Source organism: Desmodus rotundus, chromosome 7, assembly GCF_022682495.2.
Source record: "Desmodus rotundus isolate HL8 chromosome 7, HLdesRot8A.1, whole genome shotgun sequence".
Classification (NCBI taxonomy): Eukaryota; Metazoa; Chordata; class Mammalia; order Chiroptera; family Phyllostomidae; genus Desmodus; species Desmodus rotundus.
In genome coordinates, this window is record NC_071393.1 from 19,663,447 (window position 1) to 19,691,360 (window position 27,914).

Genomic DNA, 27,914 nt, shown 5'->3' on the forward strand with positions numbered 1-27,914 from the left:
AGGTGGTCAAGACTCAAAGTGCCAGGGGTTGGGGCAGGTGGGAGAAGATCGGAAGGCAGAAGAAAGGGCTTAACTAGAAGGTGGGCCTGGCTCAGGACTGGCAGTGGGAATGACTGAGAAAGAGAAAAGTGACTTTTATAAAAATCACTTGAGAAGTGGCTGCAGGTTGAGACAGGAAAAGATGGAGACGGGCTCTCTACCAGACAGTGCTATAGCAGGGGACAGGGTCCGTACCACAGGCTGCCCATCACGGTGCTGGGTGGGGCCATGCCCCAGAGCGTGCTGGGCCCACCGTGCCAACAATGCCCTCCAGAGGTCTGAGAGCTGCAGCTTCAAGGCCTGAGGACCAAGGGGTCGGGAGGACTGGAAAGCGGGAGCCCGCCTGTATTAGAGGCACCACAGCGGAATGTGAGACACAGGAGGAACCCAGAGTCAGACCGCAGACCTGGGAGCGATGCAGGAGGGAACTGAAGGGGGTTCCCTGGTCAGTCTGCTGAGGATGGTCCGCAAGGGCTTAGAGAAAGGAAGTCCGATGGTGTGGCCACACTGGCACACACCTGTGGGGCAGTCACAGCAGAGCTGGTGGTGACTAAAACACAGTCCCACTGACAGAATCACTGGCACCTCAGAACAGCATTCTTCTAAGGAATTCGCTGTGTATCACTGTGCAGCACTCAATCCGTGAGCACAGCACGTGGAGTCTGAACCCATCCATCAGTGAGTACTCACCACGGCTATCACAGGAATGAGGACACCCAAGTTCCCAGCGCTGCTAGAAGCCTAGGAAGGAACAGAATTGAGTCAATGATAAGCATGCTTATTTTTAAAAAGTTCCTTTCCCCCTCTCTAAAAATAAATAAATAAAATCTCATAAAAGGAAAAAAAAAAGGACATAAGGTTGTATAAAGCTGGAATTCCTTAATCTGAAAGAAGTGACGAGAGCCCTGGCTGGGTGGCTTAGTTGGCTGGAGCGTTATCTCCTACACTGAAATGTTGTGGGTTTAATCTGGGTCGGGTGCGTATGGGAGGCAAATGATCAATGTTTCTCTCTCACATCAGTGTTTCTCTCTCTCCCCTCATCCCTAACCCCCTTCCGTCCTCTCTCTCTAAAATCAATGAACATATCCTCGGGTGAGGATTAAAAAAAAAAGAAGTGATGAGGGGTATATACAGAAAAAGAGACAGATGTATAAAGATGCTCATCCAGCATAATTTTAATAGTGGAACAACTTAAATGTCAAGCAGTAGAATGATTACCGTAAATCACGGTACCTCTGCATGATTAAGTATCACTCACTGTGAAAAAGACAACTTTCTGCAAACTATTTAGTCACCTTGGGAAGTGTCCGAAAAATGTTAAGTGAAAAAAAATCAAGACTTAAGAGTATACTATGAATTAGTTGTAACTCAATTATATAAAACAAACCCTAATGATGTAAAATAAATACTCAATACATTTGCATAACAAATCTAGAAGGAAGTCTGTCAAAATGCTTACATCTGAGTAGAGGAGTTATGAGCACTTTTTGCTTTATTATTTATAGGTTTCTGTATCTTTTCTACAATAAATATATATTCTTTCTAACTTAGGAAAAATTTAGGGCTTAAAAATAACTAAATAAAAGGGAAGCTCCCCGGCTAGACAACACAAACGTGGCTAAACTACCGTACACACTGATAAGTCAAATTACAGAAGCACGTGTCCAAGCACATTCAGTCTATTGTCTACAACAAAACAACAGTAGTGGCTGAGCGTGTGGAGCACCCACTGCATGCTGGGCACCGTCCCAAGTGCTTCACGCCCATCAGCTGTAGCAGGGGCTCAATGAATACTTGCTACTCACCCTGCATGGTCAGTAAATAAAAACTATTTGCAAAGAACAGAAATCATAGCTTTGCACCCAGGGATCCCCACATTGCCGTGGGCATAAACTCCATCCCCAGCCCATGAGGGCAGGCAGAGGGGAGCAGCCTGCAGGTCCCAGGGGTGTCCTTGGCTGGCACTGAGGTACAGTTCTCAGCAGAGAGAAGGAGAATGGCTCCAGACACACCCCTCAGGCAGGTTACAGCCTTTGCATTCTCAGTGCTGAGGGCCTCTTTGCCTCGTTAGAGTTGCCCTCTCAACCTGCTGCCAAAAGCCAAAGGCCCCACCGGACATGACAGATGATCTTGTATCTTGTACATCAGGATGGGCCTAGCCGCGCACCACCCAGGTGACTTGAGAAATCAGTCACCCAGATCTTTGGCGGGAGCCTGGCAGAGCGAGGCTGAATGAGAGCAAAGGGCCTTAGGGTCCCTTTTTGCATAAGCTATTCCCTCTCAGCCAAGACTTTCACACACAGGGATCCTTCTCATTCAGTTCCAGCTGAGCCGCCGCCTCCTCGGAGGCCCTCACAACCCCCAGCACGCTGCCCGTTTTGCTTTCACCATCTTCTTCCATTGAGCAGGCACTTTGTCTATTTGCTTCCGGGGCCCTGGCACCTAGAACAAGGACTGGGAAACTGCAGGCTGTGGCCAAATCTGGCCCACCACCTGTTCTTGGAAATAATGTTTTATAAGAGCCCTCACCATTTATTTCATGGCTCTGGCTGCTATGTTATGCCACTATAACAGAGCTGAGTGGTTTCAAAGGAGACCACGTGGCCCACAACACCTAACATATAGACGATCTGGCCTCTTACAGAAAAGGTGGGCTGACCTCTGCCCTAGGCACACAGTAGGTGAACAGTAACTGTCTACAGCAGAGGGAGGAGGGGAGTGGAGTTGAGAGGACACAAAGGAGGAAGAGGGCGGAGATGTGATGGAGGGACTGGCACCCACGTGACATGTCAAAGGGGAGGTGATGGAGTAAGAGGCTTAACCCGCCTCAACCTCTCCAACCTGCCTCTCTGGGTGTTCGAGACCTGACATGCTGTCTCTCCCCGCAGACCTGCCTCCCTTGGACAGCCTGAGATTGGGCCAAAACTGGCCTCCTTGTCACTGTGTTCTGCTGACAGCCTCCAGCCCCTGGCTTCTGCTTCTTGCACTTTACCAGATGTGCAAGAAGGGAGAGATGGGGTTGGGGGTGATAAGTAGTCTGCTGTCACCTCATCACCCTAGACTGGGGGAGGCCGCTGCCACGAGCTGGATGTTATCTGACAAGGAAGTCACCCTTTCCCCGACCCCTGTCAGCACCCCTGAGAAAGAACCTCACCCCCTTTGTTCTTATACTACATCAGATGTGTTCAAATCTTAAAACAAAAAAAGTGCCACGTCAACCAAGACGGCGCTTGAAGACGCAGCCCTGGCCAACAGGGCGACCCGCTGGGCCACCTTGCTTCCTACCTTCAGGGCGGGCCCCTTCTCGCTGGCCCTCTCGCTGGCACGCTTTCCCTCCAGCCCCAGCTGCACGAACAGCTCCAGCAGGTTCATGAGCAGCTCATCCACAAGGTGCTCATCCTGGATGTTGGCCGCGATGTTAGCAAGGGCATTGATTACCGCCAGGGAGCAGTGCCTGGGGAGGGGGAGAGAGATGACAGCCACCGCAAGGCAGGGGCCACCCCCACCCCCAAGCAGGAAGGAGGCAGGCTGACTCCACCCACCTTGGCCAGCCTCGCTGCCCCCCCAGTATCTGTGAGGAAAGAAGCCTCCAAAGGAGACCAACACACCACCTTTGTGAACAACGGCCCTTAGCGGGAAGTCAGCTGCCGCAGGAATGGCTGTGACCCTCTCCCCTGACATGTATTAAGGGCCTCAGGGGACTCTTTGGGTTCCAGGAAAATGCCTGTTGCGAACTTAGAAAGGTCTCTGGACAGTTCTGTCCAAGTGCCGAGGGCCTACTACATAATTAAAAACGGAAGTACTTCCAGGCATTTTCTGGATGGCCCTTGTCTTTCCCCTCAAATTACATAGAGCCTTCATTCATCACCATCAACCCTAAAACTTTTGACCGATGATCAGCTTCTTCCCAACGCTGGGCTGCTGTTAGTATTAGCTGTCATCAGACCCTTAGGAAGTACTCAGTGGTCTTGGGACGACCTGCCATGTGATCACACACGCCAGCTCCACGTAAACTCCAGACACAGAGCTGACATGTCCCCTCAACCAGATGCAGTGACCCAGCCAGGCTGGCCAGGCTCCTGTGGGTCCTGGGGGCAGCCAGACCTGCCATTTCTATGCTTTGTGACCCGGGTGAGCAGCCAGCATCTTCGAGCCTCAGTTTCTTCCTGAGTAAAACAAGGATAATTCCTTTCTCCCAGGGTGCAGGAGGAATTAAACTTTCCATGAAGCACTAAGCACACCGTCTGGCCCCCAGTAATTTCAGAGCAAACGGCAGCCATGATAAAGGCACCCATTTCACAGATAGGCAAATTCCTGGTTGAGGACAAATGAATGGCAGTGTCTCCACAGGTGAGGAAGAGAACCAGTCACTTTCGGTGGCAATATCAGAAAAGGCTTTATGAAGAAGTGGAAATTTGAGTCAGAAGTTGAAAAATGGGTAGGCATGGGAACACAGCAGGGCCAAGAGCAGCAAGACAGATGCCAGGGTCAGAGGAAAACAGAGCAAAGACAGGACAGGGAAGGTTCAAGAGAACAATGTGGGAAGGAGGTGTTTTGGTTTGTGAGTCGGTTTCCCTGGAGAGATAAGGAAGGACTGACAGAAGGAAGAGGAGGTGAGCCGGCTGCCTCCTTAACCCACCCCAGAGGCTGTTCTAGTAGCCTGGGCTCGTGATGGGGGCAGTGAAAAGGCAAAGAAGTAACAGTGCCAAGGGCTTCCATTTATCAAGAGCTTCCACGTGTGTGATCTCAACTACCCACACATCTGGAAACATCTGATGAGTGAGGAAACTGAGGCACGTAGCCACACTCCCGTCCACTGAGTTGGATGTAACGGTTAGGAGAGAACAGACATGCCAGTAAAGGGGCAGCATCTCTTCCGCCCTGCCCAGCCTCTGTCCTCCTGACTTCACTTTCCTCCTTCCCTCGATCTGACCAACTCTCGTGAGATCCTCCAAACGCAGAAAAGCACGACCCTATCCTTAAGATATTCCCAGTAAGGGCAAGGGACACACAAGGAAGCGTTTCCCAGTCTTCCAGGGAAAACTAGTCAGACTTTACACAAACTTCAAACACTCAAGGATATAAGATGACCATTCCCTTCGACCCTCCAAATTCCACCTCTGTGAATCTATCCTGAGGAAAGCATCAGAGATGCTCACAGATATGTAGCTATTAAGGTGTTCAAGGTAGAACTTGCCAGAAGAAAAACTGGAAAACGACCTACTATCCCAGCTAGAGACTGGTTAGATACATCATAGTGCGTCTCCCCAGTGGGAAACTATGGGGCCCCTAAAGGGCATGGCGGATGTGCTGCCACATGGAAAAACGGGTCACCAGGCGGGCGCTTTGAGCCTGTCTGGAGTGGGGGTGGTAATGAGCACTGAGCTTTAACCAGTGCCAGGCATGGGTATATCAGTGCAGGCATGGGTACGTGGGGTTTTCATTTCTCACCTGCTATGTGCACCAATACACAGCGTATTTCCTTTTGTAGGAAGAAAAGGTTGTTTAAAAGGCAAATCCCCAACCCTCACATTTTCAAAGGGAGTCAAATACTGTTAGGACTTAAAGAGACGGTGGGGTCCCAAGGAGTACCTATAGCCATGGTCCTTGTAATCTTTAGTGGCCGAGTACACGACAGAGCTGGCCTTCACGCTGATCTGCTGGAAGAGGTTCCACACTTCCTGATAAATGTATTGCTGGAAGAGGGCAAGAGACACCATTACCATGCGGTGCCTACTCCTGAAAGCCCCTCCTTGGAACACAGAAAAGGCCCCTGTATTGTCAGCAGGAGGGAAAGCTCCTAGAATCAGGGATAATAATGGCCTACAGACCGCCCAGGGCATCCATTCCTAACACTTTAAGCAAACCTCAAATTAAAAGCTAAAAAGGAAATAGCTTCAGTTTAAATCCTATTATTAAGCAAGATCCTCTTCGTAAGCAAGAAATTAGTCAAAACTTCCTTTCCCCCAGAACTCACGGAATCATTACACTATTCTTTTTTTAAAGACAATCTCACTGTTCAGTGTTGAGACAGTTGGGAGCATTTAGCTGATCTGCAGGGTAAATTTAATCTGTCATTTTTACATCCCGGACAGTCAAAGGAGTTTAAAGAAGCTTGCTCAGGGTAAGTGGGTTTCACAGCTGGGCCTTCCTTACATTTCCGGTGATGACCAGGCAGCCCAGCTGGTCGATGATAAGCACGTCAAGAGGGGAGGGGGGCTGGCAGAATTTTTGCTGCAGGATCTGAAGAATTGGCTCCATGACCTTTGGGGTGTCCCTCAGGGCCACTGCGATGTGTCCCAAGGCTCGAATGGTGTGGTCAGGAATCAAGTGAGCATCCCTAGGGAAAGGAAGAACAGAAACACCTTGGGAAGAGTGCTCCGGCACACAGCAGTGACATAAAACCTGAAGCTGGACCTGCACCTCAGCATCATCACGGCCTTTCAAACGAAGCATTCATCTCAAAGTGACAGCTTGGGATCCTTAACCACCAGCAGAAAAACACTAAGTCCTGGGCACCGGGAGGGAAGACAGAGATGTTTCCCTACTCCCAAACAGCGGTCCACGGCAGACAGTCCAATGCACAACCCATACTGTGCAAGAGAGGAGCACGGGTGTGCACAATGGCCCTGCCCCTGAGACTGAAGAGAGCCACTGGCTGCCCCTGTGGGGTGAGACGTACTTGTCGCTCTCCTGGGAGATGTAGAGCCGGTTGGAGAGGCTGGCCAGGAAGGCCTCCACGATCACTGCGTCCACCGTCAAGCCAGCTTTCAGGCACCTGAGCAGCGAGGAAAGCCACACAGTGTGAGGCACCACAACCACAGGTGAGTGTCTGTGTTTTGTTTTAATTTTCCCTTTCTCAGGGTCACAGTGTCGAGGAATGAATGCTCTGAACATTTTGCCCCGGAAATCTGAATGAACGTCATTACATAGAATGAATTCAAAGAGCTGCTGCGGATTTTGCCCACTTGATAAATATCTCAGTCAGGAGAAGTAATTTCATTCTTTTGCTCAGAACAGTTTCCTTCAGAATTTCACATTCACTCTAACTCCAATTTGAAATTCCCTGGACTGTTCCTTAACAAAAGTCATTGCAACTGACTCGAAAGACAGATGATCCCGAGATGGCTGAGGGAATATTAAAATTATACAGCAAGGTTTCAGAGCATGGAGAAATGCGTATGTCCCAGAGAAAAGGGGAAATTTAAAAAGCCCTAAGAACATAAAATCTTATCGGGTACCTCTTACTCTCACAGCTGGTTGGCCAGGCCTCAGAGGCAGAGAAGACTGGGAGTTTCACAGACGGGGGTGGGGGTGGGGGGATGGGGGGGTGAGCTACTGTCTCAAACTGGCTTCTGAGAGCCAGGAGCCAGAATTCAGAGAAGGGGAGATGCATTTCACATAAATCAGAATAGATCTGGTTGCCAAGTTCAGAGAGCAAGAGTTCACATAGCAGAGGTCTGGGCAGCAAGGGACACTCAACTATATAAAAAGCGACGCTCGATCATTAAAAATTATACAGGAAAAAAGATAAAGAAAATATGACAAATGATAATCTGGATGATAGGCTAACGGATAATTCTTTTTCTACTTTTCTAAAAAGGCGGGAAGCTTTATTTTTTAAAAATATGTAACAATGCCTCTTTATAGAGCAAGAATAGGTTTAGAATAACCAGAAATGAGCTTTACAAAATTACAAACATTTCTCATTTTGTAGGAGGAGTTTATTTTGTCTGAAACGCCCTTTCCTTCCTCCCGGTCGCCTGTGCCCCCGGCCCAGCGTCCCACCTGCAGATGTTGTCGATGGCAATGTCCCGGAGCTGCTCGTACATGGAGGGCTGGCTCTTCTTCCCAGACATGACGTTCAGTGTCGACTCAGAATGCTCGTTGGTTACGCTGATTTTTATGTCACTGCCAGCAACTGAAAGTAAAAATCCAAATATGTACCTGGGTACGCCTGTCACTTTCTACCCCCATGTCTGCAATTAAAGCCAAATAATACGCTAGGCATTCTTAACTTATAATAGCAATCAATCTGAAAAGATAGGGCCTGAGAACAGGGAGGATGAAACAAACATGTATTAATGGAAAGAAAGAACATTTAGGTTACAAAGTGATAAATACATAGAACAGCAATTTCTTAAGAAATGGTTCAAAAGGGCTGGTGAGCACCCACAGGCATCCACTCGGAGGGTCCTCTAGCTAATGTGTAGAAGCTGGTAAGGGTGGGGGCAGGGGCTTTAGATCCAGAGGGACCCCTCTCTGCTCCAGGCTGGGGGAGTCTTTCAGGTCCTAGGAGTTTGGGTTTCTTCATCTACAGGGAGAGAATAAAATGTCCACCTTCACAGGACTGTGGGGAGGAGGAGCAGTCCTACACCACACACGGCCCAAGCGTACAGTGGCTGTTTAACTAATGTTAGTCATTGCAGGTGACGAGATTTGCTCTGGGCCTAGGGCCTGTCTGTAGAAACAGTACATTCCCTTGGGGCAAGGGGACCACGTGAGACTGTGTACAGACAGTACCTGGCTCAGTGTCCGGGACATGAGGAACTCACACTTCAGACAACCTCGGTGAGAAGAGGCCCCCCCCAAAAAAAAGTGGGACCAGGGAGAGGCCTTCAGGGGTGGCAGGTGCACATGACAAGAGAAGGCAGAGGAAGGAAAGGTCTGGGGCCCCGAGGGGGTCCTGTGGGGAAGGCCATGGGGAAAGGGAGGAGGGAGGAGCCCACCAAGAGGGAAGAGTGCACAGCCCAGCCACAAGTGTCCAGTCACAGAGCCATGTTGGGCTCACACACAATCACATGGTCCTTTTCGTGGCACCTGAAGGGCACACAAGGGCTGAGAGCTGGAGACATGGCCTCAGGGGCAGACATCCTGTTACCTGTGTGGTATTGACTGTGACACTTATAGAGCTTCACCAGCACGGGGGACGGAACAACCAGGAAGTCCCGCAGAGACGGCATCACTGAGTGCACCACCACCGGGAACCTCTCACATAGGCGGCCCAGACCCTGCAACACACCACGGACCAGTCACACAGCCCAGGGAAAGGCTGGCTGAGCAGTGAGGTGCTCAACCCTTCAAATACCCAAGTTTGACCAGAAACGTCCAAGGTCAAAGCTCCCGAGGGGCCACCTGACCATGGGGCACAAAGACAGGAAAGGGAGACGGCCTCGACTCTCCCCTACCTAAGAGGGAGATACATCGTTAAAGTGCATCCATTTCTCTTTGAAGCAAATTAGAGGAGCAAGGGTCTGAAATACGATTTCTAAACAACGGCAGACCTGGAGTCACTGGGGTTTGCAACAGGTGAAGTCTCAGCACAAGGGAGCTAGCACTATAGACGTCAGGAGGCGTCCTCCCAGGAGGCCCTCTGGCAAACATCTGCAACCCTTCACCTGCATGCTTCAGAAGAACGTCCTGGCTGGCATATCCGGGCAGCCTGCCCTCAAAGGAGGACCCGGCTGCTCCTGGACCCCACTCTCAGAAATCCCAGCCCCCTGCCAGCAGCAGCCTTACTCAGTGGTGACCTGTGTCCACAGCAGGCTCTAGTTCAAGTTCCTAGAGACTCTGCCGCTGGTGTGCCAACCACAAGAAGAAGGCCCCGTTGATGGGATCTTAGTCTCTCAGGTATCTGTGGGACTGACCTGCAGACAGCAGATAAGCAAGGGCAAGTGAGCGATGATGACTTTGCTGGAGGTCTTGGACTGTAGCTTCTCAGACAGCTTGATGCAAAGACTCTCTGCACCTAAACACAAAAACCAGGGGAGGGTAAAAATGATTAGCAAAAGCCAACATTTACAAAATACTCATTCACCAATTAATCATGTAATTTCACTAAACCCCAGAGACACACTTTTCTGTAGGTTTATTAATACTGCGAGGTGACACCAGAGAGTGTTAGGAGGCGGGTGTGCTTAACTGAAAGCTTATCTCTGCTTCCTTTCTGCTGTTGTGAAAACACCATTCTGCACCGTGTGTGACTGCTTTCTTTTTTCTGCTGGCCCCGAGCCCCCTCGTTCCCGTCTCCAGTGTTCTGTGAACGGCAGCCATCTGCAAGTCTGTTGCATGCTTCCCATTCTGCTGCTCCCCCTAGACCAGCACTGAGTTCCTGCTTCGCACACAAAAGCCTCAAGAACCAGCAGGAAGTAGTGGAGAGAACAGGCCCCGTGGCCTTGGCCATCACCACCCTCCCAGGTCCAGACACCAGACATCCAGGGCATGGCAGGAGCCGATGCTCACCCTGCTCGTCCTTCACGGCCCAAACCATGAGGTCCACACAGGCGGCGTTTGCCTGGCAGCGCAGCTTGAGGGGACTCAGCTCATTGTGGATCCGGTCTGCATCGTGCAGAATCTTCTGCAGCTCCCCCTGGCTTGTGTTGAACTGCTCCAGCACAAAATCATGGATCTCCTTCACAAAGGTGGTCGGGAGGTCTGTAGGAAGAGAGCAGGCCTTACAGCTGGAAACAAAACTGCACCAAAATTCAGGCGGCGGCTGTGAACTTCTAGTCTTTCCTTCTCTAACGAAAACCCAAGAAGAACATGTTTACTGCTGGCTACTATGCTTCCAAGAGTGCCCTCTGGGAAGACCCTGAATAGGCTGGGCACAGCTGCCCCCCACACCCATGCCACCTGGCACCAGAGCAAATGATCAGTTCCCGGGAAAGTGAGAGCCATGCTTTGTTTTACGTGGTTAATATATAAACCCTGGACGTATGACACACGCACACTGGGACTTATCACACTAAAACTGGTACAGTTAGCATGAGGAAGTACGTCAGTAATATGTATCTATTTAATATTCACTATTTTCTCCCAGTTTTATTGAGATACAAAGGACATACATCACTGTACACATTTAAGGTGCATGGCATAATGATTGACCGGGTGAACAGTAATTTTTTAAAAAGCTGCCAGTGATTAGACAAGGACAAAAATTGGTTGTAGCCTAAAAAGGAGAATTCCCTGCCTACAGAGAACCCAGAATTTTGTAGCCTTTTCAAACTCTCATCCTTGAAGCCTGAAAAACTGAGGAAAACCAGCGTGGGCACAAGTCAGTCCAGTCACAGAAGCTGGCAACGCAGAGCTCAGGTAGGAGGGGAGGCCACAGAGGCGGCCCCTGCCACCCTCCCTCCTGAACCTAACTAACCCTTGCGGGCCCCAGGCCAACTCAGCCCCCGCCTGCCAAGAGCATTGGAATAAAAGTAGAAAAACGGATTAACTAGATTATGGTACTTCTACATGACAGAAGATTATTTGGTCATCAAAACTTAGTGTATGAAGAGTGTTCAATGATGTAAAGAAAGATCACAGGACAAAGGTTTTAAAAATGCATGAAGGAGAGAGTGGAATGAAATGCTAAATTTGTGTGCGTGCTACACTATTAAGATATTATCTCTGATCTATGAGATGAGTGCATTTTCTTTTTTTTGTGCTTTTCTAAATGTCTACAGTAGACATGTTAAACTGCATGCGTGATCAGAACAATACAATGTGTCCATGTCAGAAAAACACCTGAGGAAACAAACCCAACAAAAAGCCATCATTGATCGAATAGAGGCATAGGATCATGCACAGACTTTGTCTCATTTGCTTTTTTCCCAAAATTTCAGCAATATGACTATGTCCCGCTTGTGTTTTCAAGAGCCCCCAGCAGAAAGGAAGCACAACCCAGAGGCCGTGGCCCTGAACCTAGTCTCACCGCATTCACACACGTGCGCCAGGTCCTCACCTATCATGTAGTACAGAGTGTCACGCAGCATCTTGAACATGGCCACATAGAGGGGGTCACTGAACGTGGTGTAGTAGAGATCGGCACTAGGGCTGGCCTGCGGGGGAGGCAGAGGCACGTGAGCACAGCACGGAAACTCTCCACTGGGCCTCCACCTTCCTGCAGAGGCCCGGTGGAGTAATCCATACACTGGTGACTCAGCATTATGAGCGGAACGTTTACCATGATTCACCACTTGGAGCCCTTCAATTACGCTCTTCCCCCTCTTAGGCATCAGGCAGAGGAAAACAGGAGGCTCACACAGTCCAAAGATGCGGAAGCAGCCACCTGCACCCTCCACCTCCTCTCGCCGAAAGCTTACCGTCTTTGAAGTCAGAGGGACACAGGAAGTGTAGGAGAAGAGGGACAGCCAAGGGTACCAGACCACAGGATTCAACAAACATTGCAGCCACGGAACCTCCAGACTCAGTTTATGTTTTGTAATTAAAACTCATTTTAAATTATTTTTTAGCAATCTAATCTAAAGTGTAGTGCTATTTTTCTTCCAGAGAAAATCACACAAGGTCTAAGGCAATTAATAAGACATTGTTCTAATGAAAAATCACAGCTCATTAGAATTCTTGACACGTGAAAAAGTGCTCTGCAAATACAGGTGAGGGGGGAAGAGAAGGAAGAGGAAGCAAATCGGCAGCAGGCCAGAGGCCGGGCTGCAGGGAAGGGGCCTGTGGTGTGAGGCTGGTGGAGAGTGAAGGGGTCATGTGAAAGGCATGAGAACTGCGAGGACATGGGAGTGATGCCAGGAGCTGGGGCTCAGAGAGTCATCAGTGGGCACTGGCTACACAGCTTTACCGCCGTCACCGCACACAGTCCTGGCAACATCCCTGCGGGACAGAGATGAGGAGATGAGGTTTGCTGGTTAAGGTGGTCCAGGGCTCTGCCTCTGGAGCTGGGGAGAAGTCTGCAAGCAAGGAGCGGAGGAAGGGAGCCCAGATAATGCAGCCTGGCTCCATCACTCACTGGCTATGTCATTAAAGTTCCTTACCCCGCAAGCTTCAGTTTCCCCATCTGTAAATGGGGATGCTGTGGAATGCAATGGGCCAGTGAGACAAGTCCTACCCCAGTGCCGGCACATAAGCTTGCAAGAACTGCTAGAGGTTGCCGATAATGAGTATTACATTCAGTAATACAGGTCATGGTTTCACCCTTGTTTAAAGCAAGAAAACCGTTTCTTTCTTTCTTTCTTTCTTTTTTTTGTTATTCAATTACAGTTGTATGCCTTTTCTCCCCATCCATCCACCCCACCCCAGCTGAACCCACTCCCTCCCCCACCTCCACCCTCCCCCTTGATTTTGTCCATGTGTCCTTTATAGTAGTTCCGGTAAGAAAACCGTTTCTTAAGATGGACTTTTATACTAAAGTCCCAATTACAAAACAAAAATACCAGAAACTGCTCTGGTTCAATGGCAGGGAAGAGTCCCAGAGTTCCATATTCCCAGGCTTCCTTCTACTCATAAAATAAGCCCTCAAAGGGATCCCACCGACCTCCAACTTTCCCCCGGGGACCCAGATTGACACTGTTCATTACAGATGGCATGCAGGCCTAACAAGTGTGCAGGAGTTCTGCCTGCCCAGCCGCTGGCTCTGGCCTCCTGGTCTGCCCTGGGTCACACTTGACAAAACACGGACGGGAAAATAAGAGGCCTCCGAGACAGCCAGCAGTGAGAGAGCAAAGCTCAGGTCAACAGGAGAGACATAGCCTGCAAGGTTAAAGACAAAGTAGAACGGGCCAGACTGCACTCTGGAGAGTTAGAGGAACTGTGTGTTTCAGCCAAGACCCGATTCAGAGCAAACCACAACTGGCAAATGCATCTGACGTCTGCAGACAGCTTGCTGGGAGCACATGCAAGGCAGCACAGGAAGGTCCCTGGGGCTCCCTCCCCCTTCAGAGCTGAGCCCCAGTGGTACCAGGCACTGTGCCTCACAAACAGGTGGGAGAAACATGAGGTTTAATGAGGAACCTGGGTCCAGCACGCGCCCATGGCAGTCATCAGGCTGGCAGTGGCAATCGCTCTGGATCCCAACACTCCAAAGAGGACCGACCCCAGTGTTCCCTGAGGTTGTGAGACCTCCCAACACCAACACTTAATAATTTTATAAGTAATGCTGTAGGCGTTCATTTCAAATACATGAAAGACAAAAGCTCCCTAGGCACACACCTCTCACACATAAAAGCCAGGGCTTGTACATGCCGAAAGAAAGTGTGAGGGGTGTGTACTGAGCCCAGAGAAGCTGCTTTGAAAGCACCAAAGGAGCGAAGAAGATAAAGTGCTTCGGAGTCGAGAGGATCCATCGCATTCCCAGCTCCCACAGTGACTATGCGACATGGGCACAGTAGTTAGTCCCTTAAACCTCTTTCATGTGTGACACTGGCCACTGCTGAGAGGCACTGTGCGATGATATATTTAAAAGAGCCCAGCACAGAGCAAGCTTTCAAGTGGCATTATCGAGACCAGGAAAGTTACGCTGAAAACTCACCGCACCCACACAAACCCTCCCTGCCGTCCCCTCGCAGAGGCTTACAGCAGACGGAGCTCAGTGTGATGCCCTCGGAAGGGACCTACCTCTATCACGCTGGCCGCGACTGCATCCAAGGATTTGAGAACAGGCTCTTCGACGATCTTCTTCACCTATCAGTGAAACGAGACCTCGTGAGGTACCTGACAAGCAGTGAGAGACAGGAACGCCAGCTCCTTCTACTAAAGAACAAATGTTGATGGACAAAGCTACACAACAGGCCCACGTGGTGAAAAACATGATAGAAAGATAGGCCACAATATACAAATATCAAACCATACACACAAAATGCCCTGAATTCTGCCATCACTTGGCACTTTTCTTACCAAGATTGGCATGACATAAAAACAGGAAAGGTAACCAACTCTCTCAAATCTGCTGACATTAGATTTGCATTCCCAGGATGTGGAAGCTTTCAGACTCCCGCAGCACGGACGCTTCATCCAAATCCCCTCCCAAATGTCAAGAGCACCTTCACAGCCAGTCCTCGGGTGCTGACGGCTCCTCCTTCTTCCCCCGGGCTCTTCCACCAAAGCTGCCCAGGTACGCAAACTGCAGCACACATTTTAAATTTCTAATAGAAGTGATTATTTCTAGCCATTCTCTATGCCAGTATTTAGTACAGGAATGAGCTGTTCTGTCAACTATGGGATTGCCTGAAGAAAACACGCCCCCAACCCCCGCCACTTGTAGTACTTTAAGAAGGCATTTTCAAAATGTACAGATAAAACACGCTGGGAGAAGAAGTTAAATATTACCTCGAAGGAAACCTTGGAAAGTTAAAATATAGTGGAAAAAATAATTCCCCTAAATAATCAGAAAGGACCTGATGCCCTGGCTGGTGTGGCTCAGTGGGCTGAGCGCTGGCCTGCAAACCAAAGGGTCGCAGGTTTGATTCCCAGTTAGGGCACATGCCTGGGTTGCGGGCTGGGTCCTCAGTAGGGGGTGCGCAAGAGGCAACCACACATTGATATTCCTCCCTCTCTTTCTCCTTCCTTTCCCCTCTGTCTAAAAATAAATAAATAAATAGGTAGCTAGATAGATAGATAGGCAATAAATATATAAAAAGGAAGGATCGGAAACATGCAGCCTTTAACTGAGACTTCTGATACTACTAAGAAGAGCCATCTGAGAAGGCCACAGGCCACAGTTCTGTCTGGGACACTAACAGTGAGGAGCAGTTTAGGAGGAGTTTTGCTTCCTGACAGCAACTTCAATAACGTCCGGGCTATTTAGTAATTTGTTAGGCTCTATCCCCACTGATTGTGGCCTATGCTTTAACGTCTCCTGACATCCTCAGCCTGGAGCCTTTCTCTGAGTGACCTCTACTCACACTCCGCACAGGAGGAGACGGCTGCTCTGTCCAGTGCGTGCTTCGTGCTGATTCTCTCTCGTTCTCTCTTTCTCGTCGTTCTCATTCTCTCCCGTTCTTTCCAAAACAGAACATCTCACCTTTGGAGTCTCTCCTGATGTCTTCTCCCCCACCCACTCGAATGTGTCGAAGCATCCCAGCTCAACCCTAACAACTTCAGAGTCCCTGGGTCCAAGTCCATTTCCGGACTCAGGAAATGGCGCCAATGCCTTCTCTGACGTCACCACAAACGCCATCCAAAGGTCCCCAAGTTGGAAAAAGTTAGGTTTTGTCCAACTGATCTGAACAGAGGAGCTCCTGAGAGAGGATCAGGTACCCTGGGCTGAGCACTGACCCTGCCCTTGGCCTACGGATCCTTGCTGTATTTGACACTGATTTCCTTACCTCTAAAATAGGGACCATGGTGCCTCCCCCAAATGGCTGCTACAAGGATGACATGAGAACACACTGTACAGGTGTCCGTGAACGTTGCTCTCCTTCCTTCTTCAACCACAAATTGTGACTAGTAAGCTGTTCATTTGAAATACTGAAAAACTCCTAGTTTTTCCTTTAAAAAATACAGGCTTACACCACTAGCAACTTCACCAATTGATATACCTGTGGACTGTTTATCCATCGGCGCTCTGCTTACCAAGTTTAAGAGTTCCCGCAGCATTTCTAATGGAATGTTGAACTCCTTAAAGGTGACGCCGTTGAAAAGCGGAGAAACCGAGAAGCTGGAGCTGATGGTGGAGAAGTAGTAATCGGGATCCAGGGCACTCCTGTCAGGTAGGTAAGAGGCTGATGAAGAAGAAAACCAGGACGTCAGTCATAGTAACGTGGCCACGGTACTTCCTCAAGCTGGCTCCCTCAAAAACCAACAAAGACAGAGACTTTGCTTTTGTTTGTGCTCCCGTTCCTTGTTTCATAAGTGAGTAAAAGCTGAAGCGCAAATCCTTGGGGAGCGATGCCTCTCACTGGGGTGTTTCACGTCAAAGGCTCAGATATAGTCATGTCCTAGTATTTTCAACCTAGACAATACAACTTAACATACGGGAAGAAAAAGAAGAATTACACCTTTTAAAAGGTTGGGAGATATGAAGGTCCACAGGGCTCCAAACATATTTTACCACCAAAATTGGAACAAAAATGCAAATTACTATAAATTTCAAAATCAGAACAAAAACAGTCCACCACCCAACACGTAATAATATAAAGCCAAAAGCATATAACCATTTGAAAATCCATTATCTGGTCTGGCTGCTGTGGCTCAGTGGATTGAGTACCAGCCTGCCAGCTGAAGGCTCGCCAGTTCAATTCCCAGTTGGAGAGCATGCCTGGGTTGCAGGCCAGGTCCCCAGTAGGGGGTGCATGAGAGGCAAACACACATTGATGTTTCTCTCCCTCTCTTTCTCCCTCCCTTCCCCGCCCCCTAAAAATAAATAAATAAATAAAACCTTTTATTTTAAAAAACTAATTCTTAAAGAGAATTCTTACAGCACTGTGGAAGAGGAACTGGAAAGAGAAGGGGAGACTAAGAAAGAATCATCTGAGTGACACAGCAGGTGCAGGAACAAAAAGGGAAGGAGCAGTGGTTTCCTGCCTGTCTCTCTGACAATGAGGCACACTTCAGGCTGGGAAAAAATTGTCACTGATGCCAGTACCTGCTAAATGCAGCTCAGGGGGCCCACACCTGGACGTGGCCCAATCCTAGGCACTCACTGGAAGTGCTTAAAGGAGGGGACCCCACTGGGAAGGGAAGCCTGAGCACAGGCAGCAATCTACCAAGGAAACAGCAGCCTTCAAGGCCACCTCGTGGCTGTCCTCAACGCCCTGAGAGCATACCAGTGGCAGAGGGGTGGTGCAAAGTCTAGGACAAGTGTTCTCTCTGAGAGGTGGGGTTTTGAGTGAGCAAACTTGGCCTTTATATTCTAACATATACAAAGACTGCAACATGTTTTCTCAAGTATCAAAGAAATACAGGATGCAAAGTTGCCTACATTTATTTGAGTTCATATACTCCCCTCTTTTTAAACCTCATCTGAGGATATTTTTATTGATGTTACAGAAGGGAAGGGTGAAAGAGAAAGAGAGGGAAACATCTATGTGAGAGAGAAACATCAATTGATTGCCTCCCCCAAGCACCCAACCGGGGATCGAACCCACAACCTACATATGTACCCTGACCTGGAATCAAACCTGCAACCTTTCGGTGCACAGGACAATACTCCAACCACCTGAGCCACCCGACCAGGGCACTCCCTCTTAAAAAAAAATTCCCTCACATCTTTCAAGATCCTCTTGAGAAATGCCCTTTTAGCAATTAGCGTCATCTGAAAACGGGATGGCATTGTGGGACGTGGAATCTGGTTTCCCCATCTTCTATTACTTAATCAGAGTCTTACTTCCCTCAAGGGCACGTCGAAGGCAATTTTAACAAGTGGCTGCACAGGGCTATGATATGAATCAAATTCAGTAAATTCTGTGAAAGTTCTTGGGAAACAACTGAAAACCAGGGCTTTCATAGGTTAACAGACTAAAACTGTGACCATAGGCACATAGGGGTCTATATAGTATTTTCTGCACTTTTCTCTATGTTTAAAATATTTTAAAATTACATTCTAAGAAGTTGAAAATACGGTGAGTGCTTGCTAAAAGCGTGACGCGCTAGATGCACGGCAGCGGAGCATTAGCATCACCGTCCCTGACATCACAAGAAGTAGTCACTGCGAACCTGCTGCCCGAGGGCTGGGTCAATATGAAGGTGAAACCCACCTTCAAAGTAGTGAAAGGCAGTTCCTCCAGGGGAGCTGGGAGGGGGCATCCCACGTTCAGGGCTGACCTGAAACACACAACCATACTTACAGATCGCGAAAGGCCAGTCAAACCTCATCAGATTTGCCTTAGACAATGTTCTCTTTTCCAGCTCAATAGCTGCACTTCAAGACTCACCTTCTCCCTGAAGCCCACCAAACCTACAGCGTTCTCAACTATATACTGAATCATATATATGTATGAGTTATATATGAATTCTACCTTTCTAGACACACAGTTTATACTTGATTACTAAGCAGAACTAGTCTCGTGTTTCGTGTCTACCTTTTCTCCATGAGTCTATTACATACTTCTTAATGGCACTGACTATCTCCCACTCAGAATAGATTCTGGCACCTAACTGCTAGGAAACAAAGACTTCAGGACTAGGAGATGAACTCACTTATAAATTGTGAAAAGGACAAGGGAAGCTTTTATATTGAAGAGAATTCCAGTGAGAACATTTTGTTCTCTAACTTTCCTCAAGCAACATCAAAGTGGGATTTTCTCCATGGGAGCCCTTAAACAAGACCCCTCCCCTCCGTGCTCTCCCCAGAAGTGCAAGCCCACCTGGGTGATGCTGGACACGCTGCTGGTCTTCCTCTTCAGGGTGCCCTCCTGACACACAGTCAGCAAGTTGCTGGGGAGGATGGAGCGAAAGTCGTTGAAGGAACGCCTCCGGACGCCTTCCAGCTCCTCCGGGACTCGGAGGGAGTGCGGGGGGACTTTGGGAAAGAGTTTCGAGAGGAGAGACTCTTCCATGTTGCTGTAACGCCCAAATGCTCGTGAGATTCCGATCAGACATGGGATGGCATATTTGCAAAGGTATTCTAGAAGGTAAAGTAAGAATGTTCTGATACCAGAAAGGTACCTGTGAGAGAACTGTACCATACCACCTTGTAACACTGGTTCACATATCACAACCCACCCACTGATAAACCTGAAGGGTCACAATAAGCCACAGCAACAGGGTCAACCCAAAGGGCTGACCAATGATAGTTTCAATCTGGCATTAACAGTAACTTCAGACTATGTCTGTGCCACACACGGCTGCCTCCTCTGGGATGTCCTGGTTTATTCCTGGCACATCCGAATCAATTATACGGCTAAGTCACGTTATCAGGCATCTCCACTATATTTGAACAGCATATTTATTGCTCCCAGGATCGTACAGTTAGCCTTACTCCAGAGGAAAATGACCTTTGGAAATCAGACATGTTACAGGTGAAGACACTCAGACCCAGAAGGATGAGGTGACTTGCCCAAGGTCACTCAGCATTTTCAGGTGGCAGAGCTGTGCTCGTGGCCCCCATGGGACCTCTTAGCTAACACACAGCAAAGGCAACTAAAATAGGAAACTTTTCATCTATGACGTACATGGGGGAGTAAAGAACAGAAAAGAAGACTGAGGAAAAGCAAGGAAAAAATTAATCACAAAACAATTTTTTTTTAAAAAAAGCCTTGATCTACAATCATACCTTTTTCTTGAATCTCCAAAGCCTGGCACATTCCCAAAAGGACATGCAGAACCTGCAGAAGTGCCTCTAGAATCTGTAATATCCAAGGAAACAAAACAAACTTACAAACAAAATCAGAACAATATCACAAAATTAATCCAGAATTAGAAGAAGCTTCAGACATTATCTTGTCCAACATCATATCTGACACGTAACTCCTCACACGAAAGATCTGTGGAGGGGCCGATCGGCTGGCCTTCCAGGGACAGGAACCTCCTCTCAGGGCTAGTCCAGAGTTCCTCCTAACACTGGGCCGATGATGACCTCCCAGTGCTCTGAACCTACCACGTCTTCCTCCATACTCTGCAAGCAGGTGACAGGCCCCCGAAACACCTTCTTATGGCTAACTACCTCTACTTCTTTGCATCCATTCCTTATGCTTACAAGTCCTTTATGATGCTGACTGCCAGCTTCTGTTTTACTGTAGTACACTGTTTTTAAAATCTCCAACTGCAGTGCTCAGCATAAAATTCTTTCATATTCCAGGGATGCTGGGACTTACTGAGTCAACACAGATTGAAACTCACACAGATTCTAGACTTTCATGTATGTGTCATTAGCTTTCTGGCAGCTTCTTTACACTGCTGGCTAAATGAGCTCACAGATAAACGGAATGCTTACATTTGTTCCATGCATGCTGCTCCCAAGCTATGCTACCTCTACGTATGAAGTTGGTATTTTTTGCCTGTCACTGAGCCCTACAGAGCTCACGGTATTAACTTTAGTTCATCATACTGGGTTTTGCTAACTACTGGAGTTGTGTTTTCTACCAATGAGGTTAACTTGCTTTCCAATCTTCATTCATGGACCTGGCTCATTTTGCTTCAACAGTAGGGGGCAGGCTAGCGGAGGCTTCTGCTGGGCTGGCGCCTCACCAGTCTCCCTCTGCAGTGGTCCTTTGGGTAGTTCCTTATGAACTGTTTTGTGCTTAGTGCATACTCAGGACGTCAGGAGAAGGTATGTCCAATGCCTCGATGAAGACCAACTAGACCATCCACCTCATTTCCCTCTACTACCAGTCTTAGAAAACCCAGGCAGAGAAGAAAATGAAGTTGGTTTAATATGACTTGTTCATAATCAAGTCAAATTTCTTAATTTTGCTAATATTAAATGATGCTGAATAACCTATGAAGACTTGAAAAGAAATATTTTCTCCATTTCATATATTAATGTCATTGGCTTCAGTGTTAACCTCTCTGCTCTGATATTATTTAAGAAAAGCCCTTAACTTACAACCTGTTAACTTTTTAATAATATGTAATTCTAACATATCTAGTTGTCTCTTTAATCAATCTATAAATAAAGAACTTAAACTAAGAAAGAAGAATGAAGAAGAATGTAATGGCAGAAATACTGACAATAAAATTTACATCTTAATATCAAGGAAGAGATTTTTAAAATTAAAAAACAGATACAAAACTCAAAAAGCTTAGTTAGCTGGGAACATTTAGCACAGAGGCAAGCAACCAGGCACTTCTTGGCAGGACCTGAAAATAGCAGCATATAAAAACTGATTTTTGCCCTGGCTGGTATGGCTCAGTGGACTGAGTGCCAGCCTGCGAACCAAAAGGTCGCTGGTTCGATTCCAGTCAGGGCACACGCCTGGGTTTCAGGCCAGGTCCCCAGTAGGGGGCATGCAAGAGACAGCTGGTCAATGTACCTCTCACACATCAGTGTTTCTCTCCCTTCCTTCTCCTCTGTCTAAAAGTCAATAAATAAAATCTTTAAAAAAAAACCTGATTTTCAAAACAATAAATTAAGAAAAACTCTAGAGATTACAATCATATTCTTTGTTTTAAAAAGTATGAAACATTTAAATAACATTTGCAAAAAAATAAACTAGAACCAAAGATACCTGAGTACTTAAAGGATTAGCTTCAACTATCTAGAAAATTCTCTTCTACGAAAGACTTCAATACCCAGTGCAGAGTCAGGAAAGCAAGCTGCCTCTGCCTTTGGCTGCCTACCTCACAGGACTACTTTGGAAAGATGAATGAGATCAGACGCAGGAGATCAGCGGGTAACCTGAAAAGCACTATAAGCAAGTATTAAACATTTCTTACCTATGCTGTTAACAGTATGAAATAAATCAACAGAAACAGCCCAGTCACTTCAAATTTGCTTTTTTAAATCTTGTCGTCACTTTGGGACTCTTTCTGACCTTACAGAAATGTACAACAATTCACCACACACTTACCTCATCCCTAAGTGAGGGGTCCCTGTACGCCACATCGGACAGCAAGGTTACCAGGCAGAAGCTGAAGCTCTCTGCGACAGGGAGGGCACCTGGAGTCCATAAAGACGAATCAGATCCCCACAAGTGAGACACAGGGCCACACCTACTCGTCACCCAATTCAGTATGTGCCTTTTCTCACACGGCCTGCCAAGGGACCAGTTTAGAGTGGCGGCTGCCCTCACTGAAATGAATCTCAGAAGAACAGATGTGGGCCCAACATGTTTGCTGAGAACACCGTAACCTTTCTTTGAATAAAACATTTTGGTTCAATAAACCTAAGTGTTTCCTGAGCCAGTTTACAGTTTGAGATTGTACAGCCTCTCAACATGATAAATTCCATTCTTTATCCCTGACCCAAGCAAAAGCAAGAAATCCATCTTGATAGTGTATGAGACAAAATATGGAGGCTCACTGTCAAATACCTATTACTACCACTTTAAACCAAATTACAGGTTTGTATTTTCTTTTCTGCTTTATTTTGACAAAGGAAGAAAATATTTTTAAAAAATGTATTGATTTTAGAGAGGGACAGGAAAAAAGAGAGAGAAACATTCATTTGTTGTTCCACTTATTTGTGCATTCATTGTTTGATTCCTGTGTGTGCCCTGACTGGGGACCGAACCCGCAATGCTGGTTTATCAGGACAACGCTACCAACTGAGCTACCCAGCCAGCGTAATGGAGAAAATCTTAGTAAGAACTTCCGAAGAGTTGCTCTATTTCTCATAGGTTTTTAAGCCCTTCCACTACTGAGCCTCTTAGTAGGAAAGTTCTCAGAAGCGCGGCCTCGAGGTCAAGAAAGGAGCACTATACCCAACTAACCAAAAGCTAAGCAGCAATCCTTTCGAGTGTACCTTCAAAATGTTAGAACCTCTGCTCTGTACGTCCAATCACTATTAAATACATCATCAATTCTGAATACTAAACATTTAATCAAAGACACAGAATTACCCAGTTTTATGACCATACACATAATGCATGGCAGAACTGTTACATTTCTGCTTTTGCACTTATTTTAAGATGCAGTTCTAGCCCTGGTTGGTGTGGCTCAATGGATTGAGCTTGGGCTGTGAACCAAAGGGTTGCCGGTTCGATTCCTAGTCAGGGCACATGCCTGGGTTGTAGGCCAGGTCCCCAGTGGGGGGCCATGTAAGAGGCAACCACACACTGATGTTTCTCTCCCTTTCTTTCTCCCTCCCTTCCCATCTCTCTAAATGAATAAATAAAATCTTAAAAAAAAAAAAAAAAGATGCAGTTCTAGGTCATTCTCAAACTTGATCATCTATCAGGATCACATGGAAGGCTTGCTAAAATGCAGACTGACTGCTTCCTGGCCCAGGTTCCTTTCTTTCCTTTTTTTTTTTTTTTTTTGAATTTGTATTAAGAGTTTACTTGAGCCAAACTGACATATACGCTGGAGAACAAGATCTCAAAAGCTCCGTGACCCTAGTTTATAATCAGTAGCAACCTAACTGATGTGTTAGTATAATTAACACTTAATTCTCACAAACAATAAACATATATATTCTTCCTTGCATTCAGGGAAAACATTCTAGAAAATTACCTCTGCCTTTACGAGCTGTGCTTTCTTCTACCCAGTACACTTTTGGAAGACCTTTAAGAAGTCGAAGAAGGTAAGGGACCACAGAATCTTTGTGCTTAAAAGAAAAAAAAAAAAAAAGATTATAGCTAATAAGATACATGACTGGTAGCTTTTTCACATAGATTGAACCCAAAGCAAAGTATATCCGCACCCCAATCATCTCAAAGAGGAACATCCACATGGCGTAGCACCCTTCCCGTTTCCCATCAGCCCGAGTGCCTAAGGGAAGGGCTAAGACCTGCCCTGCGGGAGCTGACTGCCCGGCCTGGCTCGGGCCTCCTCTGGGACGCAGGTCCCCGGAGAGGGCTCTCCAGAAGAAGGTGTGTATGTGCGCACGCACTCAAAACTGCCCTCACTAAGAGGTGCTCAGATTGCCCCAAACCCTTCAGGGGCTCCAGGATCATATCCTCTGGGCCGGAGGGAAGCTCACAGCCACTTGCTTCTAAACTTGGTGATGCTTCTGTTGTTCATGGCCCCTACTTGCTTTGTGGTTTTGTTTGGCTTTTATATTCTGCTTCCCATTTCCTTTGGCTCTTCTCGAATTAAACATTAGACTTTACAGCCATCATTAATCAATGAAAATTTACTTTCTTCTAGTTTCCAAACTAGCCAATCAGCATGTAACTTCAAAACCTTGCATTATTGGCTCTTTTGGCTGTTTCCCTATTTATAGATGCTCCACTAAAAAGTAAGTAAGTGTGCTGTGAAGAAGGGGAATACTATTTGATGTTCTGAAATACTGAAAAAACATGGGGTGGTTTGGAATACACAGCTGCAAGTTCTGAGACACTCCTTCCACTGAAAGGCAGAGGTGAATTCACCACTCCTGGAAAATGGGCTGGTGGATCTAGGGGGTCGTACACAAGAGACTGCCCTCCCAGGCTGCGAGAGAGAATGCAGTGTAGCTGCCACCTGGCTCCTTCTCAGGACACTTGTCCTTGGAACCCAGACAATGTGGTGTGACACAATGACACAGCTCAGGCCACGTGGAGAGGCCATGTACACAGAAGTGACCTGGCCGAGAGCCCTAGCCAGGATCAACCCCCCAGATATGACACGAATGAGCCTCCAGGTGATTCCAGACCCCAGCCTTCAAGCCATCCCAGGGGATGCCAAATGGAGCAGAAACAGTGACTCTTCTGAGCTCTGTGTAAATTCCAGATTCATGAGGAAAAAAAGTGTGGTATTAAGTCACCAAGTTTTGAGGTAGTTTGTTATACCACAACTATAACTGATAACCAAACAGAGAACTTTCTTTAGTGAAAACAAGACAATTTCTCCTCTAAAGGACAAAGAGGAGCTGACTACAGCATCTGTCCAGGATCCTAGTATGCTAACAGACACAGAGCTCCAAAGGGCCCTGCAGGGCAGTTACAAACAGTCACGGAGATGAGAAGTACGGCACAGGTAACACAGCCAATAACCCTGTAAGAACCATCGGGCGGCGCTTGAGTTGTCAGGAGGATCACTTTCCAAATTACATAACGTCTGACTGCCGCGCCGCACACTGGACACCAATATAAAGTAACATTGATGTTGAATGTCAACTGTAATTAAAAATAACTAAACACTGTATATATCTAAGAGTCAGAAAATACGTATGTGATAAAGAATTCACTTCCTGTATTAAAATATTTTATACCCAAAATACATTAACAAAAATGTACGATTAAACATATTATTTTGATCTTAAAAAAATGAAAGGCACATTAACATGTATTCTAAACTTAATTTATATCTATCACGATTTTGAAGAAGATAATATTGTATCAAAATTATCTCACAGAATATTGTTCTTTGGGAAGGAAAAAAAGTGGTTACTCTGAGTCTGATTAATGAACATTTTACCTGAGATTGAAAAATCAAGTCCACTCTGGAGGATACACAATTACTTCACAAAACATTTTAACTAACTTTCTGGCAGGTAAACACACAAGTAAACAAACAAAAAATCTAACTTTCAATAACATAATTTATTCACACAGTTCAAAAACAAAATTTCATAAGATGCACATTAAAAAATCTCATTCCCGAAAAAAGTCTCATTCTCACCTGTTCCACCTACGCTGTCCCGCCCACCACTAACTTCTGTTAGTAGGTCTGTATTCATTCTTCTAGTACTGCTTCAGGTAAACCTAAGCAGGTATAAATTTAAGTTCTAATTACCCCCCCTTTTATACTGCTGAAATGCTTTCAATGTAGTGAAGACTTACCTGAAGGTCAGATTCAACGAGAAAAATGCCCAGCGCGATCACTGCATCTCTCCGCCTTTCATCTAGTTGGAAGATCCCGTGGAAATCTACTGGGCACATACAAAGCAGCTTCTGCACCTACAAAACGAGACCAAAAAAACTGATAGATTATCAACCCACATTCAGAATAAACCAGTATCACAAATGGCCAGTGAGTTTATATAACCAAAGCCAGTTTTTCCAATTTAAACATCATGAAAAGAACATCTCCAGCTGCAGAAATTATTGTATACATGCCCTCAAAACACACACTCTGAGGAACCTGGGGAGAGGGTTACAACAATGTATACACAGAGGAGGTGAAGCACAATAGCTAACAGCTAACACTTGGGGGTCAGGAGAGTGTGCACAGACCCCACTTCCCATGATGCCTATACGCAGATGAGCCAAACATCCCCACAGACAGAGCGCCTCCCCTTAAATGTGTCTAAAAATCAAATGTGTGTAAAGCACTTAAGACTGTGCACAGCACATAGTAATTGCTCAATAAACAGTATCTATTATGGCATATTACTACATGTGCCATAATAGCGGCTAGCAGAAGGCAAGCAGGCAATAAATCAGCAACTTACTGAATAAGTGGAAAAATTAGAATTATCTTCAAAACAAACCAACAGTAAATATGTCATAAAGAATTTACTATAAATAGGAAAAAAGATGATCTCGATCTTGAAAATCCCTGCCACGGGAATCTCTTGAACAGAGCACTTACATACACAGTGGCAGGCCACAGGCAGAGCCCCAGCCTTGCTGCTCAGGGGGCAGACCCAACCATCTGCTCTCACGAGCATGGCGGGGACCTGATGGGATGTTCTAATGGCTGAGGCAAGTGTAGTGCTTGACGCTTGCCCTGAAAATGCCTCAACCAATTTCCCCTGTAATTTTTAGAAAGAAAGCAAACTGCTTTTGTTTGCCTGGATTTTAAAAGCGCAGGCCTGAAAGAAAAGCACCTTCTCACCAGAAGAGTGCCAACAGCCTTTGTCCTAGCAATGTTCCTTCTGGGAATGACTGTATAGAATAAGTAGAAACTTGGGCAAAGATTATGTAACATACTTTCGTCACAATGTTGTACACAGTAATTGAAAACCAGAAATGGTAATGGAAAAAGTATAATAAAGATTAATTTTAAAACGAAAATCAGAAACATTCCATTTCACATTAGAAGATTAAATGATTCAACCAACTGATGAAATATTAGGTTGAATCATATGAAATAACTGATAGTCAACCTTTTTTGAACTAGAAAAACAGTGCTTTCATAAAGTTTAACCTAATACTACGGACATTAAAAATAGTGTTTTTCGTAAGATAAACGACGACAGAACAAGGCTCTAAACGTTCTACAAAGTTACGAGAGGAAGGATCTGAGTTACCATATACAAAAAAAATACTGTAAGAAAATATATCAACATGTTAATAGTTTTGAGGGGCAGGATGACCAGCGGTTTTACATGTCTTCTTTGTGCTTTTTCATAGTTGCCAAAATATGCTCTAGGGGAAAATATTACTTATGTGATGAGGACAAACATCCCGTAAGCTAAAATAAAAAACACATACATATGGGGGGAGGAGAAACCCATTTAATCTTTTTTGATTAAATGCTTAGGCAAAAGAGCATAAAGTAGTAACAAGAGAGGGACAGAAATGTTAAATTTCCACTTTTCGTCAGTGTTCTTCCACAAGAAGAATGTGCTTCACAACCAGAGGGAAAAATAAAATATAAGAAAGACCTGCGGACCAACCACAATAACGTGATCATTTCAGAGGTTCCAGCCACTTTCACAGGGGCATCACGTA

General features: G+C 46.5%; 1 protein-coding gene across 1 annotated transcript in view; it reads right to left on the reverse strand.

The window, feature by feature from the left end:
• The window catches only part of PI4KA (phosphatidylinositol 4-kinase alpha), a 99,641-nt gene that overhangs the window by 58,131 nt on the left and 13,596 nt on the right, over nucleotides 1-27,914 (reverse strand). Inside the window, exons 2-19 of the mRNA XM_024557165.3 lie at nucleotides 26,079-26,195; nucleotides 23,827-23,920; nucleotides 22,224-22,312; nucleotides 19,988-20,060; nucleotides 19,080-19,339; nucleotides 18,471-18,537; nucleotides 16,348-16,496; nucleotides 14,392-14,457; nucleotides 11,771-11,867; nucleotides 10,282-10,473; nucleotides 9,687-9,787; nucleotides 8,921-9,050; nucleotides 7,828-7,960; nucleotides 6,722-6,817; nucleotides 6,196-6,379; nucleotides 5,632-5,735; nucleotides 3,325-3,493; nucleotides 730-780 (exon numbers count right to left, since the gene is read on the reverse strand). Coding sequence (XP_024412933.3) covers nucleotides 730-780; nucleotides 3,325-3,493; nucleotides 5,632-5,735; nucleotides 6,196-6,379; nucleotides 6,722-6,817; nucleotides 7,828-7,960; nucleotides 8,921-9,050; nucleotides 9,687-9,787; nucleotides 10,282-10,473; nucleotides 11,771-11,867; nucleotides 14,392-14,457; nucleotides 16,348-16,496; nucleotides 18,471-18,537; nucleotides 19,080-19,339; nucleotides 19,988-20,060; nucleotides 22,224-22,312; nucleotides 23,827-23,920; nucleotides 26,079-26,195 — 2,172 coding nt within the window. The remainder of the gene's footprint in view (nucleotides 1-729; nucleotides 781-3,324; nucleotides 3,494-5,631; nucleotides 5,736-6,195; nucleotides 6,380-6,721; nucleotides 6,818-7,827; nucleotides 7,961-8,920; nucleotides 9,051-9,686; nucleotides 9,788-10,281; nucleotides 10,474-11,770; nucleotides 11,868-14,391; nucleotides 14,458-16,347; nucleotides 16,497-18,470; nucleotides 18,538-19,079; nucleotides 19,340-19,987; nucleotides 20,061-22,223; nucleotides 22,313-23,826; nucleotides 23,921-26,078; nucleotides 26,196-27,914) is intronic.